General features: G+C 38.0%; 1 protein-coding gene across 1 annotated transcript; it reads right to left on the bottom strand.

Moving 5' to 3' along the window:
• Positions 1-1563: 1563 nt before the first annotated feature.
• Positions 1564-17417, bottom strand: pip4k2ca (phosphatidylinositol-5-phosphate 4-kinase, type II, gamma a). Its single transcript, XM_053317282.1, has 10 exons — positions 17084-17417; positions 15129-15226; positions 14409-14505; positions 12775-12924; positions 5526-5672; positions 5357-5395; positions 4892-5005; positions 3711-3975; positions 2635-2738; positions 1564-2148 (listed from the first exon to the last, which is right to left on the bottom strand). Exons 1-10 carry the CDS (start codon positions 17243-17245, stop codon positions 2068-2070), a joined length of 1257 nt encoding a protein of 418 aa, XP_053173257.1. The 5' UTR covers positions 17246-17417; the 3' UTR covers positions 1564-2067.
• Between the last annotated feature and the right edge of the window lie 4365 nt (positions 17418-21782).

Here is a 21782-nt window from a genome sequence, read left to right as displayed (position 1 = left end):
ATCAGCTGCACAAAATGATGCATTTTACTTCCATTTTTGTAAAACTGTGGATCCAGCTAAAAGAAATGTGTATGGGGTTTTTTTTAACTCAAATTTGACAGTATATGAAAGGGTTAAATATTTCCACACACACTCTCTCACACGCGCATTACCAAAAGAAGGATGAGTCAAACACTTTCCGAGAGTTCTTTGTAAAATATATTTTGGTCCAAAAGCTGATTTGCAAAAATACAACATGTGCAATCATTGAGTAGATGAGGCATCATACAGAGAGTCCTGTATCTATACTGCCTGGCCAGTGTTTGTTGAATGCTGTATTATGTCACTGTGTTAAGGCTAAATGCATTAGCTACTGAAATGTAGTGTTACTGTCAGAAAAAAGAGAAAGATGTTCACACACAGAGTACCCTGGTTATCACTAAAATCTGAAATATCGTTACAATAACACACAGACAAGAGTTCTTAGAGTTCTACTGCTACAGGTTCCTAAATCTTATCCTATCACGATGATTCACGTAGCGCACGTCAGCCAGTTTAATGCATGAAATCTCTACACCATGTTCAGAAAGTTGATGGATGGATGGGCTCGTTTTCCAGTAAGTGTGTGTTTGGTTTTTTTTATGTCTGAATTCGACACGTGATGCATTTCATTATTAAAAAAAGAAAGAAAAAAAGAAAAAAAGAAAGAAAAGAAGGCAGGACTGATCCTAAAATTTGGACCGGCTACTTCATGAATGCGGGCCCAGATCTGTGGTCATGTGGTCCCACCCCCCCGACTGTGGGCTGGCAACAGGATAAATAATCTGATATGCTTTTCCATTTAAATACCACACAGTTATTATTTCATGATAAGGTCTTTTTTGTTTCTGTTTTTAAAGAAATGTAGTAGAGTAGAGACTTCAATGGAAAATAGTGTTTTGATCCATTTCAATTGCCTTTCTGTCACAAAGTTGATTTAATTGTATTTTTTTTTTTAAAGTGCAAATCCTGCTCCTGATAAAAAGCTTTGATCCCCACACACTATTTGGCACTCTACACATTCAAATGGCCTGCTTCTACTGATAAATAACATGATCTCCCAACTGCACTGTCAAGACTAGCATTGTTGTTTTTTTGTGCTTTTTTGTAAATTTTTTTTTTTTTGAACACCCATCCTCATTTAAGATTATTTATAGTATTTAAAGGATTAGTCCTACATGTGAGGAAATGTGCTTACTCGTTTTCTTCGCGTGAAGTTTGATGAGAGGATTGATTCAAATATGATGCTACAGCTAGCTTGGTGAGTTAGCTTAGCTTAGCACAAAGACTGGAAACGGAGGGAAACTGCTAGCCTGGCTCTGTGTATGAAGGTTAAAACATCTGCCAAAATATCACCGAATTAACACGTTAAAATTAGTTTATTCTGTACAAAAAGTGAAGATTAAAAACAAAAAAAGTTGAGGTTTTACAAGGTAGTGACTTCCAGTGCTAGCGTACTAGCTAACTCCCAGTAAAACCACAACTTCTCTTTTATTTGTTGTACAAATTAAACAAATGAGGTATAATTTGTTAACTGGTGAGTTTTACAGATGTTTTGGTAGGTTGGGTTGAGACAGAGCCAAGCTAGCTGTGTTTCTTTTATCTCCAACGTACAGATACAGATGTGCGTGTGGGTATCAATCGTATGGTCTAAATCTTAGCAAGAACAGGATTAAGCACATTTCCAAAAAAAAAAACTAAAAAACTAAACTTCTCATTTTAAAGAAAAAAAAAAAAAAAAAAAAAAAAAAGGATATTTGATCTCGCACTGATCCGGTCTCTAACACTTTGAACACTGATCAACAGCAGTTTTTTGCTTCAGAGTTATTTCCATTTTAAGAGTGCTTTAATATCTACAAGAAATACAACTTAATTCTTAAAAATAAATATATGCATCAGAAGTAGTACATTATATTGCTACAACGTCAGTCGTCTCGCGTCAGACCACCCACAAATGTTTTAAATGATCTGTGTGTGCATACTAGGTTGTTTTTTTTTTCTTTTTCTGTTTTTTTGGGTCAATGGTAAAAGAAACTTTTTAGGCGAGCGTTATGCAAAAATGTTTGAGATGAAGTCGCGGAATCGTTTGGCGTACTGCTCGGGGTGAACCGTGGAGATCTCAGCGCCAGCCTGCAGCAGAAAGAGAGAAAGGGAGGGAGGGAGAGAGAGAGGGGGGGGAGAGAGGGGGAGGGAGAGAGAAGAGAGAGAGAGAGAGGGAGAGGGAGAGAGGGGGAAAGAGAGAGGGGGGATGGAGAGAGAGAGGGAGAGAGAGAGACAGAGAGGGGGGGAAGAGAGAGAGAGGGAGAGGGAGAGACACGGAGAGAGAGAGAGGGAGAGGGAGAGGGAGAGAGGGAAAGAGAGAGGGGAGGGAGAGGGAGAGAGAGGGAAGAGAGGGGAAGAGAAGAGAGAGAGAGAGAGAGAGCGAGAGAGAGAGAAGAGAGCAAAAAAAGGTCATCAGCATCGTCTCTAAAGTATCGTATATTTCATGATCTGACATCAAAACACTTTCAGGTACAAACTGAATGTTTTTTGAAACAGCTGACAGCAGCCCCTCCTCTCCTCCCCCCACTCCTCTCCTCCCCCTCTCTCTTTTCCTTCCTTTCGTCTTTTACTCACCCCGTGTTTGACAGTTTTTGCAGCGTGAGCTGCTTTCTTCTTGGTGTCGTACTGAGTCAGGACGTCAATCAGGCCCATGAAGTAGACCTCCCTCTGAGGGGCTCCTGAGATGAAAGAGTGAGTGAGTGAGTGAGTGAGTGAGTGAGTGAGTGAGTGAGTGAGAGAGAGAGAGAGAGAGAGAGAGAGAGATGATTCAATCAGGGTGATGTGACACTGACAGGCCTCATATAATAATAATATTAATAAATCATCAAACACAAAAAGCTCCGTGTTAAAAATGAAAATCTTTTTATCTTTTCATTATTTTCCGGTTAACCTAGATGACAACGATGATGATGATGATGATGATCTGAAATGAACCTTCAGGCAGTAAACATTATTCTATTGATAAAATGTTTAGTACACTAGTTTATCAACATTTTAACACTAGTTGATTTAGTTATTTAAATCATTTATAAAGCAGATAAAGTAAATATATTTGTGAGTTGCAGATTTTAATTTTGCTATTTTTCTCTGTTTTATATCTATTTTATAATATCTTTGGTTTTGGAAATTAGTTACATTTTAAAGACTTCAATATTAATTAAATTTAGAGCTGCAATGATAAGTCTAATGACTGAATATTAATCGACAAATATTCTGTGTCATTAATTCAATCAACAATTCAAAACGACCTCAACTTGTGTGCGTCATCGATTTTCTCAATAATGGGTGTCATTTTCCTCTAATAATCGTGTAAAATTACCAGGAACTATTTTGCTGTTACACATGCAGGAAGCGACACCCTGCATGTGTTTCCCAATAAGATAATTTTAATGTATGAAGGAAGTGGTTTGCTCATTGTGAAACTAAACAATTGTGATGAAAGCTTCATTTCCTGAACGTCTCATCATTTTGAAAACACTAAATAGATGAGTGGATAGTGAATAGCTGCCCAACTCACTCTCATGTCTCATGTTTTTTATTGTTTTGGTTCTTTTGAGCAGCTACAGTATTTTAGTAGGTTTATTCAACCTCGATGTAGGAGAAGAGTGTATTTTATCCAAACATTACACTTTAGTTTCAGTCGTATTCACCTGGGCAGCTGCCGAAGGCGTACACGTCCACGTAGGGGTCGAACTCGCCGGGCCCCAGAGGTTTGCAGGAGGACATGTAACCAGCGATTCCCTCCGGAGAAGTGCCGTAAGAGCCCACCGTCGCGCCCGCCGCCAGCCCGTTCTCCGCCTCCTGCTCTTCCTCGTTGGAAACCTCCTCGCCGTCCTCCTCCTCTCGCTCCGCTCGGCCCGTGTCGTGGATACCAAGCAGCAGGCTGTAGTCCATGATCTTCAGCTTCACCAGGAACTGAGGAACATGGGAGAGGGATAATATATATAATAATGACAATAATAATAATAATAATAATAATAATAATATCTTTAGAGCACCTTTCATACAAGGGATGTAGCTGAAAGTGTTTTACAGAGAAAAATGAAAAAATATGATAAAACAGCCACTAAACTAATAAATAATAAAATAATAAAATTAGACATTTAGTAAAAATAAGTTAAAATGACACTAATTAAAAGCCAGATTTAAAAATGTTAATAGCAAACACCTCTTATAACTTTAGGTTGAATATTCCAACATTTTGGGGCATAATACAGTTTAGTTATTAGTTATAGAAGTAGATATATAAAATATATACATAATGTTTACAGTGAGAGGAAGAAGGTAAAACAAGTGTGCTATTAAATTAACTACAGCTGAATAATTGACACAAAACAGCACCTTTTGACACTCTGTGCCTAAATGGCTCTCATAAAAACTAGTTGCAGATTATATTTTAATAACAAACTTCATTCATTCATTGTTTTAGTTGTTTGTAATTCTATATTTTATCTCTATTTCATGGTTTTGTCTATTGTGGGTTTTACAGTTTTATGATGTGATGTTTTATAATCTTGATTCATGTTTTACTTCATTTAATGGAAAGCACTTTGCAACATTGTTCTGAAAAGTGTATAAGCACTATATAAATCAAGTTATTATTATTATTGTTCAGTTCTACTCTCTTCCTGCCTGTGCTGCCTCCTCGGTGTGCTGATGCTGCCGCTGTGTGGTGGTGGGCAGCAACAACAGCAGCAACAACAGGAATAACAGAGGTAGCAGCAGAGGTAGCAGCAGAGGTAGCAGCAGAGGTAGCAGCAGAGGTGGGGGTAACGGTAGCATCGGGGGCAGGGTCAGGGTCACATTTAAAGAAACCGAAAAGCTCTCTCACCTCTACGTCTTTGTTGAGTTTCTCCATGAACTTCTCCTTCTGCTCCTCGTTCACGTAAACCTTCTGCATGTTGTTCCTGAAGTCCATGTCTTTGAAGGTAGGGAGCTCTTTCCCCTGAGGAATAAAAAATAAAATAAAAAACATCTTCAATCGACCAAACTTTATTTATAAAGCAGGTTAATGTCGTTCAAAGTGCTTCACAAACTGATAATAAGACAGAAAGAAAGAAGAAAAGGAATAAAAAGAAATGATAGGGAAGGGAAAAAAGCCTAAGAGCAAATAAAAATGATAAAAAATGTTGTTTTTTAAAAATCAAATCAAATGATTTAGGATTTATAATAAAAAAAACTAAAATTACATAAAGGAAAATAAATAAGGAGGAAAAAAAGAAGTTTATTAAGAGACAGAAATCCAAATAAAGACATTAACTGGACAGTAGGTGAAAGAGTGAGAGCTTCCTTTTACCCTTTCTTTATCGCTTGCTTCACGAGCCACCAGAGAGCCCTGCCAAAAAAAAGAAAAGAAAAAAAAAAGGGTTATTTCACCAAAACAGAAAGAAAACAATCATCTGTTGAACTTCCACATTGTTTTGGTTAATCAATGACGAGAAGTGAGATTCAAAGTTCCTCTTCACCTTCAGGTCGTACTTCCTGTGCACCACCAGTCTGTGGCTGAACATGTTCCTCATGACGATCAGGTACGTCTCCTCGCTCTCCACGCTCACCCGGTACATGCCCAGGAACTGCGGCAGGAGGGTGCTACCGTGACACTTCACTATGTGCTGCGGGGAGAGAGGAACAAAAACGACACATTAACAGATGAAACGTGAATATGTGACCAGTCGGAGTCTGTTGGAGCTCGGCACTCACGCTGACCTCATTCACTGTCCCCCTTAAAACCAACCAGGCTCATCACCACATCGAGCCGGGTTCAATCCACAGCTTCTATTATTAATAAATGTTCCTGATGTGTGGTGGTTTGATCTTTCTGGGTGTTTCTGGGGCTGATTGTCTTTATTTCTTCACCTCAACCTCAGTGCTCTATGACTCTCTTTAAAACAGTCTTATTTCAAGGACTGGACGATTATGGCAGAAATCAAAATCACGATTAATTGAACTTTTAACCTTGATTACAATTAATGAATGATTATCTCCACCCTTGATGAACAATTATGTATTTTCACAGTTTCTTTAGTTTAGTATTTTACACTGCTGCCCTCACACGATATAAAATGTGTAACAGCAAAATAGTTCCAGGTAAATAAAGTAATTTTACACAAATCTTAACGATTAATTGACATGAGCAAGATTAAGTCGATTAGAGTTTCTAAATGTCGGTTTTGATTATTATTCGATTAATAGCCCAGCCCTACTTATTTCATTCATTATGAGAAGATAAAGACAAGATTTTTCCATCTAAACCAATATATGAGCATTAAGCCTCAGATACAGTCCTGACATAGATATAGTCTGGATAGCTGCGGATGTCGTGGTCGTGTAGCAGCTCGGTTTATACGACTTTCTGTGGCGTCTCATTGGAGGTAAATGGATTCTATGGTGGTTATTTTTACGTCTTTTAATTCATTTTATTTGTATTTTATGCCTCATGTGAGCGGTTATGTCTCTTATATATTCTTCTGTGCAGCACTTTGGTCCACTGGTTGTTTCAAAGTCTAAAAATAAAAGTTGATGATGACATTTACATCATGTGGACCCTCGTCGACCTTTGTTTAAAGGTATAATCTCAGCTTTCAGCACCATATTGGTAAAATATTCAAATGCCAGTTAGATTTGCTTCACTCACCAGCCCAAAAACAACAACAAAAAAATACAAATGGTTATCTATTGAGTGGCTGCTAAGATTTGAACATTTACTTGACATTTGGCTGGTGGACAAAAATAAAAAAAAGAAGTTAACTTTGCACTCTGTTTTATATATGCAAAAAAATAAATAAAACTATGCCAAAAACAACAATAAAGCCTTCTGCAGCAAAATCCTGAGACCCAACTGAGCAACTGAAAAAAAAAAAAATCTGCATTATTCATTGTGTCACAGTTGTTCATCCGGCTACACATGCATCCCTGAAGCTAAAAAAAAAAAAAAAAGGAAACTGATACAAGAAGAAACTGCAACCTGTACACTGTGTCATGATCTACGAAGAAAAGGAAGATGGGGAAAAAAAAAAAAAAAAAGCCAACAATGAGTTCATTCAAGGCCGAGTGAAAACTGAAAACAGAGCTGCCATTTTCCTCGTCTCCCTCCCAGTTTTTATGTAGGCTGCGTAACCACAGGCTACACATTCCAGTCGGAGCTCAAAGCAGCCAAAGGAACGTTTACTCAGTGGTATGTTTGCCTGAAGTGAGACCCAGTTTTTTCAGAGTATCCTCCATCCAACGCGACTCCGCCTTTTAACGCCCGTAATGAGCGCTGATACCGAGCCTGAGCAGAGACTGTGTGTGTGTGTGTGTGTGTGTGTGTGTGTGTGTTTAGCTGGAATAAAACCGTACAGGTGCAAAGTGTCGCCTCGCTCTTTTATCTCTTTATCCTCCACACACGTACTCTACTCGGCTATTTACATGAACACAGATGAGCTGATATGAACATTTGAATATCCTCGACAAAAAACCAACAATGATATAAAAGAGTGTTTGTTCTGCAACCGTAACGATGCAAAGGTCTGAAAAACAAACAAACCTCGGACCTGACCTTGGCGAATGACCGCCCGCCGAAGCTTTGTTGGAGTTTTTCTCTTTCAGGTTGTTTTTAGCTGCAGGAGAGGTGGTGCGTGATCAGGGTCAACGAGAAAGAGAGAGAGAGAGGGTTTGTTTTTTTTTAAAAGCAGAAGTGAATCATATGAAGTTATAAATATTAAATGTGTTGGTTCTGCTGCCTGAAGGGAGCCGTCAACACTGAGAACGATAATTATAACGATAACTACAAATGTATAGTTTTAAATGTCGTTGAAATTCCAGTGGATGGCCGGAGTCAACACCACAACTATAACCTGTAACCTTTGCTGTCATGGCAACGGTGAACACCCCGATTAATTGACATGAGCAAGATTAAGTTGCTTAGAGTACAGTCCTGACATAGATATAGTCTGGATAGCTGCATCATGGTTTGGGTTAAAATGATCACTGGAGACAAGTTTTCAAATTCCTTTAAAGATATGCAACCTTTGCTGTCATGGCAACAGTGAACACCACGATTAATTGACATGAGCAAGATTAAGTCGATTAGAGTTTCTAAATGTCGGTTTCGATTATTTTTCGATTAACTGCCCAACCCTACTTATTTCATTCATTATGAGAAGATAAAGACACAAGATGCCAATTTTCCATCTAACCCAATATATGAGCATTAAGCCTCAGATACAGTCCTGACTTATGGCGCTTTTCCACAACAGAGTTCCAGCACTACTCCGCTTGACTCGACTCGACTCCAGGAACGACCTTTTCCATTACAAAAAGGTACCTACTCAACGTGGGCGGGGTCGTCATAGCAACGCTCCGCGAAACTGCCGTGACTTCATTTTATATGCGACACAAACACATAAACAATGGAGGACATGGAGGCAGTGGTATACTTGCTGCTGTATGTGGCCTCAGCTCCACCAAAGGACCATTTTGGAGTGTGGGAGTCGCAGCAGAGCCGTGACTGATTCCCAGTTAAGACAATCTGGTAAGAAATGCTTTACATTATGGGCTTAAAACTGCCTTGAAATGTAAAATAACAGGATTTCAAAACGCGATTAACTATGGAAATTCTGCGATTAATCTCGATTAAAAAAATTAATCGTTTGACAGCCCTAATATATATATTTTAGTCGGCCCTTTAAACTGGTTTGTTCATATTTTATCCAACAGATCCTTTTAGTGTTTCTTTTGGCAACTCATCTCCCTCCCATCTCCTCAAGGCTACATACTTGGCACATACACACAAACCCTGCGGATCTTTCATCAGTTCATCTTTTTTGCCTTTTCACTATCCATTAAATGTAATTGCTCTTTTTGTACAGTTATAGTAACATAGTAATGTAGGATTAAGATACTTTATTGGTCTCCCTAGGGAGAAATTTATCTTGGAGACAGGGACAAATGTTGCAGGTAAAAAGACAGTGGTGGAACAAACGCAAACTGACATTGGACGGACGATCCTACGCATGTACCGCCATACACCTCCCCCCCCCCCATCAAAGCATTCACACAAGCATTCGCATCACATCAACTCCCATCACCCTCTCACCACATCACCATGGCAACCTACCAAAAACAATCATTCTATCATGAATATAGGTTCAGTCACACATCCCAGCACTCCATCAGAGACACTCAGGGGCCATCATCCACACGGAGACGCTTTTTGGTTTAAATGCAGATGTTTTGCATCGTTTTGGCCGATCGTCCAAACGAATACTGTAAACGCATTGCCTGAAAACGAAGCTTTCTTAAACCTGGTCCCAGGGTGGAAACGAAGCTTTCTGAAACCTGGTCCCAGGGTGGAAAAATTTTGCAAACGCAGCCCTTGAGTGTTCGTTTGGATGGTGAAGACCCATACCTGTGTTTCGATGATGTCATCGCCACACCCCTCGAGCTTAGCCTTCTCCTTGAGTTTGGTTTCTTCTACTGCCGATTTGTAAACAGCGCTCAAGCTTTATGCGCATGCTCCACCTCTTCCTCTCCGTTTTTAGTGAATTTCTGTAACTGAAACAGCGCCGCCTATAGGCCTGGAATATGAAGTAGCGTGTTGAGTCGTGGTGCGATGGATCCGTTTGTACGCAAATATTCTTGAAACGATGCCACGGAGGGGGAAAAGATCGTTTTGGTACGTGTGGACTTGGCCTCATAGATCCGTTCACTCGCATCCATCCACACACTATCTGGAGTCACAAATACACAATTTTCATTTCCAAACACAAAGCCATCACATACGTTCATTTCTGGCTGTTTAGAAGCTTGATTGATACAGGAACAAAAGAACGTTTGTATCTAGTATCGATATAGTTTCCCTTCCTCCCTACACTTGTTATCTGAGTAGAGTTGGGTTTCAGTACTTAAACAAACATAGATACAAGATATAAAGTAGTATTGAAACGTCTCCTGTCAAATGATAATTGCAATCGATCCAGCTACAAAATATGACTATTAGTATGGACTTGCTTTCAGCCAATCAATGCAAGTGGTGTTCTGCAATTTGATAAAAATTAATAATTTAAAGACTTTCAAAATGCATTTGTGTAAAACTCAAGTCATCTAGATGTAGAGGAGTGGTGACGGGTCACATGATGAGTATCGAATGAAGTACTCAGTTGGTATCAGTATCACTTTAATGGGACTGGTATAATAATTGTTTTAATGATACCCAGCACTAGTTCTGAGTGTAAGAGATAAAACACACAATAATCTTCTACACATTTCACTATTACAATTCTTTTGTTCGTGATAATCGTGAAGTGAAACTCTGATATTGTGACAGTCCTGAGTACGAGGCCGCATTCCCACCCACGGCAACACTCTGCTGCTCACGGCAGGAAGTAATATAATCATATTTAGGTCAACTTCCCTCACTTATGGCAGAAAAATAAAAATTTCCCCGCAGGAAGTTCTCATTTTAGGAACTCAATGACAAATGCTCTTTTTTTTTTTCTTCTTCTTTTTTTTTTTTTTGGCTGGTAAAGGTCCAGAGGAAGGTTACAGAGAGAGTAAGTGGGACACACAGCAGCACAGATGTGAAGCTTTAGACACAGTTCAGTGCAGCAGGCGGGCGGGAGGGAGGTGGACGATCCAGACGTTACAGCGACCGACAGACGAGCTTCATGCGAACGACTGAATTAAAAAACGAAGGCAGACGAGGAAGAGATTTTTACTGGAGACGCTGACGGCCTGCGGGTTTTATTTATAGCCTGAGTTTCTCTGCAGGATCAAACAGAAATAACTGGGACTTTCTACTCTGAAATTTATGTCACCTATTTATTAACACTGTTCCTTATCTCACAGCAGAAAACCTAAATCTAGGCCAGGTGGAAACTTTGAAAATCAATATTTCCCTTTTTGTAAATGAAATGAGACACAAAATAACAACAAATTGATCCCAATAACATGTAATATATATATATATATATATATATATATATATATAAATATAATCTTCTGTACCTCAGAGTTCAATGTGACACACTAGCTGCATTTATATCTACCTGCTTTTATTTGTATTTGTAATTAGTGCATTTATTGATTGATTTACTTTTTGAAAATTATTATTATAATTATTATTTATTTTATTTTATTATTATTATAATTTTATTTCTCTTCTAATTTATTCTTGGTTATTGGTATGTTTTTTATTTTTATTTTTTCTTTGGTGTTTAGATGTTTGTGAAGAAAAAGTCTATACCTTGTTTCTGTGTATTAATCTTAAAATCAATAAAAAAATAAGTAAAAAAAATAAAAATTTGTGCATAACAACTTAAATCTTATAAATAAATATTGCAAATATGTTAGTGGAAAAGTTTTAGTTTTGATGAAAGCACTCGGGAACTGATTTAGTGATTAAATGATGGCCTGTGATTTCATTGTCTTTCTCACATTTCTGCTAAACTTAAAAGACAAAAAACTAAAACATGAAACCAAACGTCCCTTCTTCTGAAACCGTTAAATGGCCTTGGCTGAAAAACGTGCTGTCAGCTTTTTATGTTGATGAAGCAACTCTGAATATTTCCAATAGGTCAGTGGATGGAAACAACTTTGCTCATATTCTGGAAACCTCCATTCAAAAAAAATTTGCATTAATGTGGAAACATAGCTGCTGTCACACTGAGGGACATGAACATGATCCCTGTTGTTTACTACCTCATCCAGTCAATCCAACATGCATCATCCTGGTGCTGCAAACACACACCTCTGTAGCATCAAATACGTATCATTACGCAACTAAAAATAGTCCCAGACAAACGTACATTTTACCTTGGGTGGCCGCCCACCTAGAAACCGGTTCTGCCTGACGTTTCTTCCCATTAAAGGGGAGGTTTTCTTCTTGCTGCTCACTCATGGGGGAATGTAGCTCTCATTAAATTAAATTAAAGAGTACGGCTCAGACCTGCTCCGTGTTATAAATGCCATGAGATGACTTTTGGTTGTGATTTGGCGCTATATAAATTAGGCCTGCTCGATTATGGAAAAAAAATCATAATCACGATTATTTGGGTAAAAATTGAAATCACGATAATTAAAACTATTTTTTTTTTTTTTAACTTTAGAAACATGCTGCATTTATTTTAGAAATGTTTTGTCCATTCGGCTTAATTGATTTTCTCTCCTAGCAGCAGCCTTTTATCTGCCGCTTAACGCAACACAACAGCAGAAAATGTGCAGAGATATTAGTGCTGAGCTGGTTACCATGACGATAGTTCACACATCACTTCCTGGTTTTTAATAATTAGTCAGTAAACTCACCATCGTCTGACGCTGGCTGGAAACTCCGCATTTATTTACAGGTAAAACATTTCGCTGTGTGTTTCAGCCTCCATGCTAACGGTGCTGCGGCGGCTTCCGGTCTAAGCTTTTCAAAATAAAACCTTTCTTATCTCATTATTATTAAAAATCGTTTCCCCTAGATTTTATTACTTTTGAGATCGTTTGGCCCCTAAATCGTAATCATGATCAAATTTCGATTAATCGAGCAGTCTTAATATAAATAAAGACTGATTACCTTTTTTTTTTAATTATTAAATACTCAATTTATGACCCATTTATGAAGATGTATGTCTTCAGTAGTGCACAGACAGGCAGGGAGAAAATGGAAAATAACGAGACAGAAAAACAAAAATGCTGATTTTAGTGTTTTCGTGTGATTTGCTGTCATGTTTAAACAATCCGGACCCTCACCTGATGATACTCGGACAGGATGCTGTGCATGTCTGCGACGTCCTCGCTGGAGATCTGCTTGACGACCAGCGTGCGGTCGTAGGAGTTGAGGAGCAGACCCTCTCCTTGGTCCTCTGTGCTCCTCATCGGGGGGCTCCGGGTCAACGACACCTGTGGGAGAGCACACAGGTCAACGTAGAGATCAGCTGACTTTTGTTACTACAAAAATTAAACCAATTGCATTTAGAAGACAGATGAAAACCAGCACAGATATTTTACCATTTATTAAACAAAATACACTTTAGTTTACATAATTTTCTCAAACGCAGAAGCTGGATTTACTTCTGTATGGGAGGTGGGACGATTTCAGTGTATTTCCCCCCCCCTACACTAGCTGTAGTTACCTTCTGTTCTCCACTGAAGTCCAGTTTAGAGACACGTGAGGCCGTTTCCTGTTACTGAGTTTCATCAGTTCACAGTGTGACCACGGAAGAAGCCGAGAAGGATTTCACTACTCATTAACATTAACGGTCGACTCTCACCACGACGGGAAAAGTAAAAAATAAACTATAGAGAGACCTTAAAATCCTGCAAGCTCATCAGAGTCACGTTAAAGCTGATTCTGTCCGTGCTGGTTTACTTTAGTACAGCCAAACTGATTTTATGTGACAGTGATGCAGATAAAAGTCCCTTTTTTAAAATTCTGCACACATCTGGAACAAACTCCCAGAAGGCTGCAGGTCCGCTCCAGCTCTCTGAATTTTATTTTTTATGCTCTTTATTAAATCACAATGCTAGGGTTCATATCTTACACTGCACTCCTGTTTTTATCTGTCGTGACTCTATTTCAGCTTAATTCAATTTCCAATTTAACACTTTTAAATCGTGTTTTCATGTCTTTTTATTTTTGCCATGTGTTGCTTTTATATTCTGTTTTGATGCATTTCATATTTTATGTGAAAGCACTTTGAATTACATTGTTGGTGAAATGTGCAGTAGAAACAATGTAATATAAATAATTTCAGTTAGTTTGCTGCTGTCAGAGTTAATAATTAAATTGCAGCTAAATTATTACCAGTAAATAATCCTTATAATAAAAATAATGCTAAGCCTGCCAGTGTGATGAAGGTTTTCCAGCAGAATATCACACTAACAGCAAAATACTGTCCAGAATAACTTATTATCATAAAAGAGGAGGGGGTTTATTATCTTATTACCTACCTCTCTCTGTCTAATATTAATCTCAGTCTGAATGGGGCTTTAAATACGATTATTACAATCATTTTTATTAACCCTTACATACTGCTCAGGGTCAAATTTGACCCATTTTTACATTTGAGAGCTGTAAAAACACCATATACAAATTTATTTTAACTGGACTTTTCCTAATGTGACCCGCAGTATAAAAAAAATTGAAATAAATGCATTTTATTTATATACACATTTTTATATATGCAAATGTACTAATTTGACCTGTGTTTATTAAAAAAATCCTAAATCATCAAACATGGGGATTTTATGACTGTGAACTGATGCAGAGTCAGAATATGAACAGTATGTGAGGGTTGATTTTGTATATTATTCTTAGTTGTTTTTAAGCCTGTTCGTCACTTTGGTCGTCGTCATACCGATCCAATCAGGAGGAGATCACATACCTGATAGTCCAGATCCTCGATACCAAACCGTTCCCTTAGATTTCGGAAGACCTGCGGACAGTATTCCTTAAATTTGAAATGTCCTGGGAGATTTTCTCTGTAAATAAGGAGGAGAAGAGGAGAGGCAGCTGGCTGAAAAAGCACATTTTAATGTTCTGAGTCATCACCACACATGCTAGTTATGTTTTATAGTTTTCTTCCTATTTACAAAACCCCATTAAAAATAAAAACATCAAACAAAAACAACATTGTGTTAGTCTTCATCTCAATACGTAACAACTTCCCCATGCAGTTCAGGCTCTAAAGCTTAAGCCCCCACTGCTTCCTAATGAAGACATAAGTCTTTTAAAATGGGTCACAGATATAGACTTAATTTCCTACAATAACTGAGCGCTATAGTCGGTGGGAAACAGGAGGATATGCTGCATTTTTGGGACTATTTTCAGCCGTAGATTTGGAACTAAAAGGATGAGCTTTTAATAGTTTCTGGACAAACATGGAGCTTTATATCAGAGAGTAAGATAGACACACAATTGTAACTTCAGTCCAGCAAAGATTTCAGGAATTTATCATTTGTTTATGTTCTTTTGCAAGTTAAGCATAACAAGAGAGCTAGCTTCTGCTGATTTTATCTATCAGGGAACAAGTTTGCATTTGTTCCATTTTTTTCCCCCACTCATCTCAGATTCTTGTCAATTCATCTCTAATATGGTTTCTTACTTGTTGAAGAGGTGGTTGTTAACTTTGATCTTAGTGTTGGCTTTGAAGTCGTCGGGCAGCAACATGACGGGAACAGGCACCTGGTTGAGATCATTGATCTGCACAAAGAAGGATTCATCTGCTGGTTATGTTCACGATTAATCGTTTTAGTCTATTAGAAAGCATGTGTATCAGTTTTGATGATGACATAACCCATAGTGAGGTCATCAGACGTAAAACTGCAGCTATTAACAGATTAGTTGGTTAGATTTTTAGCATTTAGGTCCCTTTTTAAGCAAAAATGCCAAAAGAAATTGAGGTCTTTAGGTTCTCACATTGGAGACTTTGCAGCTTTTCTTTTTCATACATCAGAAAAAAACTGGGTTTAAAACTGTTGACATGACATTTGACGATGTCGCTGTATGGAAAGTAGCTAGGAAATAGTGACGAATATTTTTAAGATATTTGTTTCAGAAATTTGAAAATGCTTAGCTGTATCATCCGGTAAGATCCTATAACATCTTATAACACCCTGTAACAGTCAGTAACATCCTACGACACCCTAACCTCGCTAGAGTTGTTACCAACCTGGTCACAGATTTGACTGTAACACCCTGTAACACCCTATAACACCATATAGCACCTTATAACACCCTATAACACCATCATTTAACACCCTATAACACCCCCTGTAATACCCTATAAAAACCTTATAAACATCCTCACCTCTCCCTGCCATCAGCTACTGTATCTCACCTATTAACACTTCAGCTAACTGGGTGTGCTACATTAACACGTTACAGTACAGTAACGTCAAAATGATGTCACAGAATCTGACAGGTCACAGATTTGACTGTAACACCTTGTAACACCTTATAACGCCCTGTTACACCATCATTTAACACTTTATATCACCTTATAACACTCTGTAACACCTTGTGACAGCCTGTAACACCATCATTTGCTATTTGCTATATAAACACTGCAACACATTTTTTTTCCTTTTAAAAAAAATGTATTCAAAGCTATTTGCCCTGTATGTACTGTATGTATGTATGTATAGTGAGTATGTCTATGTGCAGAGATCAGCGCAGTGCAAAGATTTCCTTCTGTATTTCTGTAAGTCTGTTATCGGCACACCTGTCCTGGAAGTTTCAATTACAACAGGTCACAGATTTGACTGTAACACCACATAACACCCTGTAACACCATCATTTAACACCATTTAACTCCCCATAACACCATCATTTAACACCATTTAACTCCCCATAACACCATCATTTAACACCATTTAACTCCCCATAACACCATCATTTAACACCATTTAACTCCCCATAACACCATCATTTAACACCATTTAACTCCCTATAACACCCTGTAATACCATGTAACACCTTATAACAGCCTGTAACACTCTTTAAACATCCCCACAACACTTTAAGATGCTCCCTCCCTGCCAGCAGACACTATGCATCTCACCTGCTAACACTGCTACTAGCTGGGCGTGCTACATTTACACAATACAGTAGCATCAAAACGATGTCACAGAATCTGACAGGTCACAGATTTCACTGTAACACCTTACAAGACTGTGTTACGCCATATAACAACTTGTAACGCCCTGTAACACCATCATTTAACTACCCTATAATACCATATAAACATCCTCACCTGTCACAGATTTGACTGTAACACCCTGTTACACATTGTAACAGCTTGTAACACCATCATTTAACAACATTTAACTCCCTATAACACCCCGCAACACATTATAATACCCTATAATACTCTGTAACACCCTTTAAATATCCTCACAACACTTTTAGATGTTACCTCCCTGCCACTAAACACCTTGTAAATCTCACCTGTTAGCCCTGCTGCTAGCTGTCTATGCTACATTTACCCATCACAGATAACATAACACACTGCGGGTTAAGGTTAGCATTGCTCCGCTAGCTTCCCTCTCTGTGACTCACCGAGTGATTGACGCCCCACATAAAGACGCTGAGCACCGGGTCGCTGGCTCGGAAGACTTTCACCTTCTGCTGGACGAAGTGTTTCTTCTTCGTCTTGGTCTTGGGCGCCAGGATCACCATGGGACTGGAGGCGGCCGCCGAGTTACTGAGGGCAGCAGCCATGACACCGTGGAGAGAGCTGCTGCTGCTGACACTTCTTCTTCTTCCTTCCTCCTCCTCTTCCTCCTCCTCCTGTTGATGGCCGTCCCTCCTCTACTACTGCTCCTCCTCTGCTGTCTCCACGACGACGAGTCAAAGTTCACACCTGCCTGTGTTTTCTCTCTAAAGCAGGACCCGAGCTGTAACACAGGATGAACCTTTAGTTACCAGCCCATCACCGCCCCCTCGAGCCCACCCGCTGTTATTATCAACCACGTGGTGAGGGTTATGATTGACAGGTGGAAGAGGGCCAATCAGAATGAGGCTATCGCGTCAGGTGGGCGGTTATATACTGCTGGAGTGGTGCGTTTTACTGCTCGGAATTTTCAGTGCTTCTCATTTTTAGTTTTAAGTCATTTTTTGGGGTGGAAGGACCAAAATGCAGACAAAATAGCGGACATAAAGGCGGACATCTTGACCTGTGCCTCCACAATTGACAGGAAGTCACGTTGTTTAATAAATTATTAATGTTTTTTGTAATAAATCGATTTAAGATAGATAGATAATAGATAGATAGAACTTTATCCATCCCCGAAGCGACAATGTGTGACCGAGTTAAGGAGGAGTTGAACAGTACATTACATTAAAAGAATTGGCAACTTTCCAAAGACTTAGTGAATTAACTTTAAATCTTCCAATTGCTGAATTCTCAAGTTTATGGTTTTAAAACATCATTCCATATATATGTTTAGTCAAATTAAACCCTTTAAAAACTTTTAAAGACTTTATATAATATGTATAACTGAGAAGTTAGCAATTGGAACATTTTTTTTAAAAAAAAAGGTCCTATATAAAGTTAATTAACTAAGTCTTTGGAAAGTTGTCATGCAATGTTTTAAACCAATTTACAATCAAAAAACAAGTTCTGAAAAAGCTGAAAACAGCTGTAGCAGCAGCAAATAGTCCAAGTTTAAGGTATTTTGCAGATTACAGAAATATGGATAAGTGAGAACTATATAAACACTGCAACACAAATTTTAGTTGTTGGTTTTGTTGTTTTTTTATGAATGTATTCAAAGCTATTTATTCTGTATGTATGTATAGTGAGTATGTCTATGTACAGAGATCAGTCTGTTATCAGCACACTTTAAGTTGCACTGGACCAGGATTAACTTCCAAACTAGTTGTGCTGTCACAAAATCCTGCTCATAAGTATACACGAGAAACCTTCCGCCCTCAGGAAGTGACCGTCTGCACGGTGAAGCTCAAACATACAAGTGAAGTAAGAAAATCACAAACTAATTTATTGTAACCCACGTAAACTAAGTTTACTTAAGTTATAATAAAGGAAATGAGTAGCAAGCCTGATGGCAAAGTTACTAAACTCTCATGTTATTTCTGATCGAGATTAAATTACTTTGTCAGTTAAAAACCTGCAAGATTGTTAAAACTGGGTTAAAGTGTGTTATATTTTCTACTTGAGCTGCAGGAACCAAACACAGACCACAGAATACACTGTTTACTGGAGGATGCAACCACTTGTAGTATGTATAATCTAAAGGGAGTTTTAACCTCTAGGGGGCAATGACATCCCAAAACAAAGTCACAAGTATCACCAAGTACCAGTGGTGGAAGAAGTGTTCAGATACTTTACTTTAAAATAGTTTAAAAATACTCCAATACAAGTGAAAGTCCTGAATTCAAAATGTACAGAAGTATAATCAGCAACTTGTACTAAAAGCATCAAAAGTAAAACTACTCATTATGCAGACATACATGTGTTTTTATGTCATTTCAATGCTGTCGGTCATTAACATGGAGTCAATTTTAAATATGTAGGGGTAGATTTATAGTAATAATACTGCATATAAATGTTAATAATAATACTTTATTTTATAGCACCTTTCGCACACTAATACAGCTCAAAGTGCATAACATTTTTTTTAAAGAAAAGAAGCAGAGGATTCAAACAACAGTAAGAATATTAAAACATATTGTGCAAAATCTCAATTTGAAAAGTAAGTAGTAAGCAAACAAGAGGTCAAGTAAAAAGCATATATCCCTCTGCAGAAGTAGTAAATAGCATACATGTTAGAAATATTACTCACTGCAGCTTTAATGATATTCAGCAGCTCTGGAGTTTTAACAGATCGTTTGCAACTCTTCTAATTTTCTTCTATTTTACAATTCACATTCATATTGTTAGAGGATTCTCCATATTTAGGGTCAAGCGTGGGCCTTGAGGTCACAGTAAAGGCAGAGAGACACACTGTGTCTCTCCTTGAGACAGTGAAGGTGACTGTCTGTGGTGTATTGGGGAATGCAGGAGTCACTCTTGGCGCAGCATTGTCATGGCGACCAAGGTCAGAGGATATGACTGTCTGCCTCCCTAAACCCCATAGATGGGTTACTGTGTTTCCTTGTTTGTAGAATAACGAACCAATAGGCTTATTCCTGTACTGTAGATGTATTGAGTACGACCATTTATGGGCATATAGTGTTTGTCGTACTATCTGTGAAGACTTAAAGATGATCAACGGAGGATATCATGCATCAGACGGGTGTATTGATAATACTTTGATTCTCCTCGGCCGAGCTTCAATAAACACTTTCAGTCTAAGACATCTTGGACTCCTCTGCACTTTTCTCCACTGATAACCACTGACAAACAAAATGTGTGAATATGCTGTTATAAAATTTCACTTTGTGTCTTTTGAGGAATAATAATAATGTTTTTGCACCACTTTGAGATGATGAGAAGCAGGAGGCGAATATAAAATGGGAATGAAAATTAGCCAGGGACCTCTGACTCAGATCAACCCGCCAAAAACACACTATACTTTACACAAATTATATAGTAGATTAAATTACTGTAACTATGATAATTTGTAGAACAATGCATGAAATAGAAAACACTGTGCAATGTTACATAAGTATAATAATTTATATAATTTTGTAATGTTATAATTATGGTTTACAATGTGTCAGATCAGATTCTGAGGTGATTTCATGACTGTAGTTTATAAGGTTGAGAGATAGGCAAAATTAAGAAGCGCCTTTTCGTAATAGAGTTCATAAAATGCACTTCTTATAAAAGCTTGAAGGCAGCAGGTACTGGAAGTAATTGTGAAGCTGTGAAAATATAGGACAACAAATTCAATGGTGGCGAAAATACCACAAACAAAAGTCAGACTGAAGCTATTGTAAAAATGAGTTATTGCAGTAAGGAAACTGGATTCACAAAAGTTTAAGTTGACTGTTAATTTATTCATTAAAGGACAAGTTCACAATTTTCCAAGTGTGTCTATGAATATGAAAGAACGAACAATTAGTTTTCTGTAATCATTCCTCCTGTTCATACTACTTGAGGATCCATTCATAATGCACTTATAATTTGATGTAAAGTGATAGAGGACCAAATCCACAGTCCTCCTTATGTGCAAAAATGTATTTAAAGCTTATTTGAAGTTAATATGAAGCTTCAGCCGTCCAAATGAGTAAAAATCAAGGGGACACTTCTCAGAGTTTCAGGCCTTTCAGTGCAAAAGTCCCTCTTTATGTTGTTATACTTCCACTGCAGCTGAACAGGAAAATACAGTCCGTTGAGACACAGAGGGGATTTTTTTTACCAAAGAGACTGTAACTGTGGCAGATATCCGCTTTATTTGACTAACTGAATCTTCACGGTATCTTCACTTTTAAAAGAACTGAAATACATTTTCGCACAAAAGAAGGACTGTGGATTTTGGCCTCCATCACTTACACTGAAAACACATTTGAAGGGCATCTTTTAATAGGCAGTATGAACAGGAGCAATGATTACAGTGAGGCCTTGAGACATTTATAAATTTGCAAGAAAAAAAAGTTGGATATTCTCCGACATTATAAAGTTGCAAATTTACAAAAAAAAAAAAAAAAAAAATGGAAAAAAGGTGTTTTATTTTGAAAAGCAGTCACATCGCCTCACTTTGCAACTCTAGACAGACGCTGCTTGTTGTGCATTATGCCTGCTGTGGAAGAACTCATTAAATTGTACTTTTCAGTTGGGTTGAGCAGTAAGGAGATACTTGTATAACCGAGCGTTATAGACACCCACATATAGGTTTTAAAACCTACTCCTTCAAAGTTATGTGAAATAAACTATCCCTGACATTGTATGTTTTTTTTTATACGAAACAAGCCCAGTTTCAACCTGACCCCAACCAGTTATCTTTGCTGCAGTCAACCACATCCATAATGTAAGCCCTGACCTTACCTGAGATGTGTCGCTATGGGAAACACAATGCTAACAAGAGGGAAATACTATTCAAGGGGCAGACAGACTTCGACACAGGAACGATACACCTGATGGCCACTCCACCATTGATGAGATGAGACATTTTTTTTAAAGTTAGTCTGTGGAAATACAATAATTACCTGTATTCCAAGTTGAAACAAGCAAATTGAAGACCTGTTTTAATTACCTTTTTATTAGAAGTTCCCTCTTTCCCGATATGCAGTGAATGCACCACCATGTTTCCATTCTTTCTCACTTACATTTCTTACCATTTGAAAACCCATT

Source organism: Scomber japonicus, chromosome 4 (assembly GCF_027409825.1).
Source record: "Scomber japonicus isolate fScoJap1 chromosome 4, fScoJap1.pri, whole genome shotgun sequence".
NCBI classification, from domain to species: Eukaryota; Metazoa; Chordata; class Actinopteri; order Scombriformes; family Scombridae; genus Scomber; species Scomber japonicus.
The sequence above is the reverse complement of the archived record's forward strand: the minus strand, read 5'-3'. Positions and strand labels throughout refer to the sequence as shown.

Excerpts from the sequence above, each read along its gene's own strand:
- pip4k2ca (XM_053317282.1), bottom strand. The coding sequence starts at position 17,245 with ATGGCTGCTGCCCTCAGTAACTCGGCGGCCGCCTCCAGTCCCATGGTG. Across the intron at positions 5,396-5,525 it reads ACAGGAAGTACGACCTGAAG|GGCTCTCTGGTGGCTCGTGA; the intron begins GTGAAGAGGAAC and ends TTTTTTTGGCAG. Across the intron at positions 2,739-3,710 it reads CGCCTTCGGCAGCTGCCCAG|GAGCCCCTCAGAGGGAGGTC; the intron begins GTGAATACGACT and ends CTTTCATCTCAG.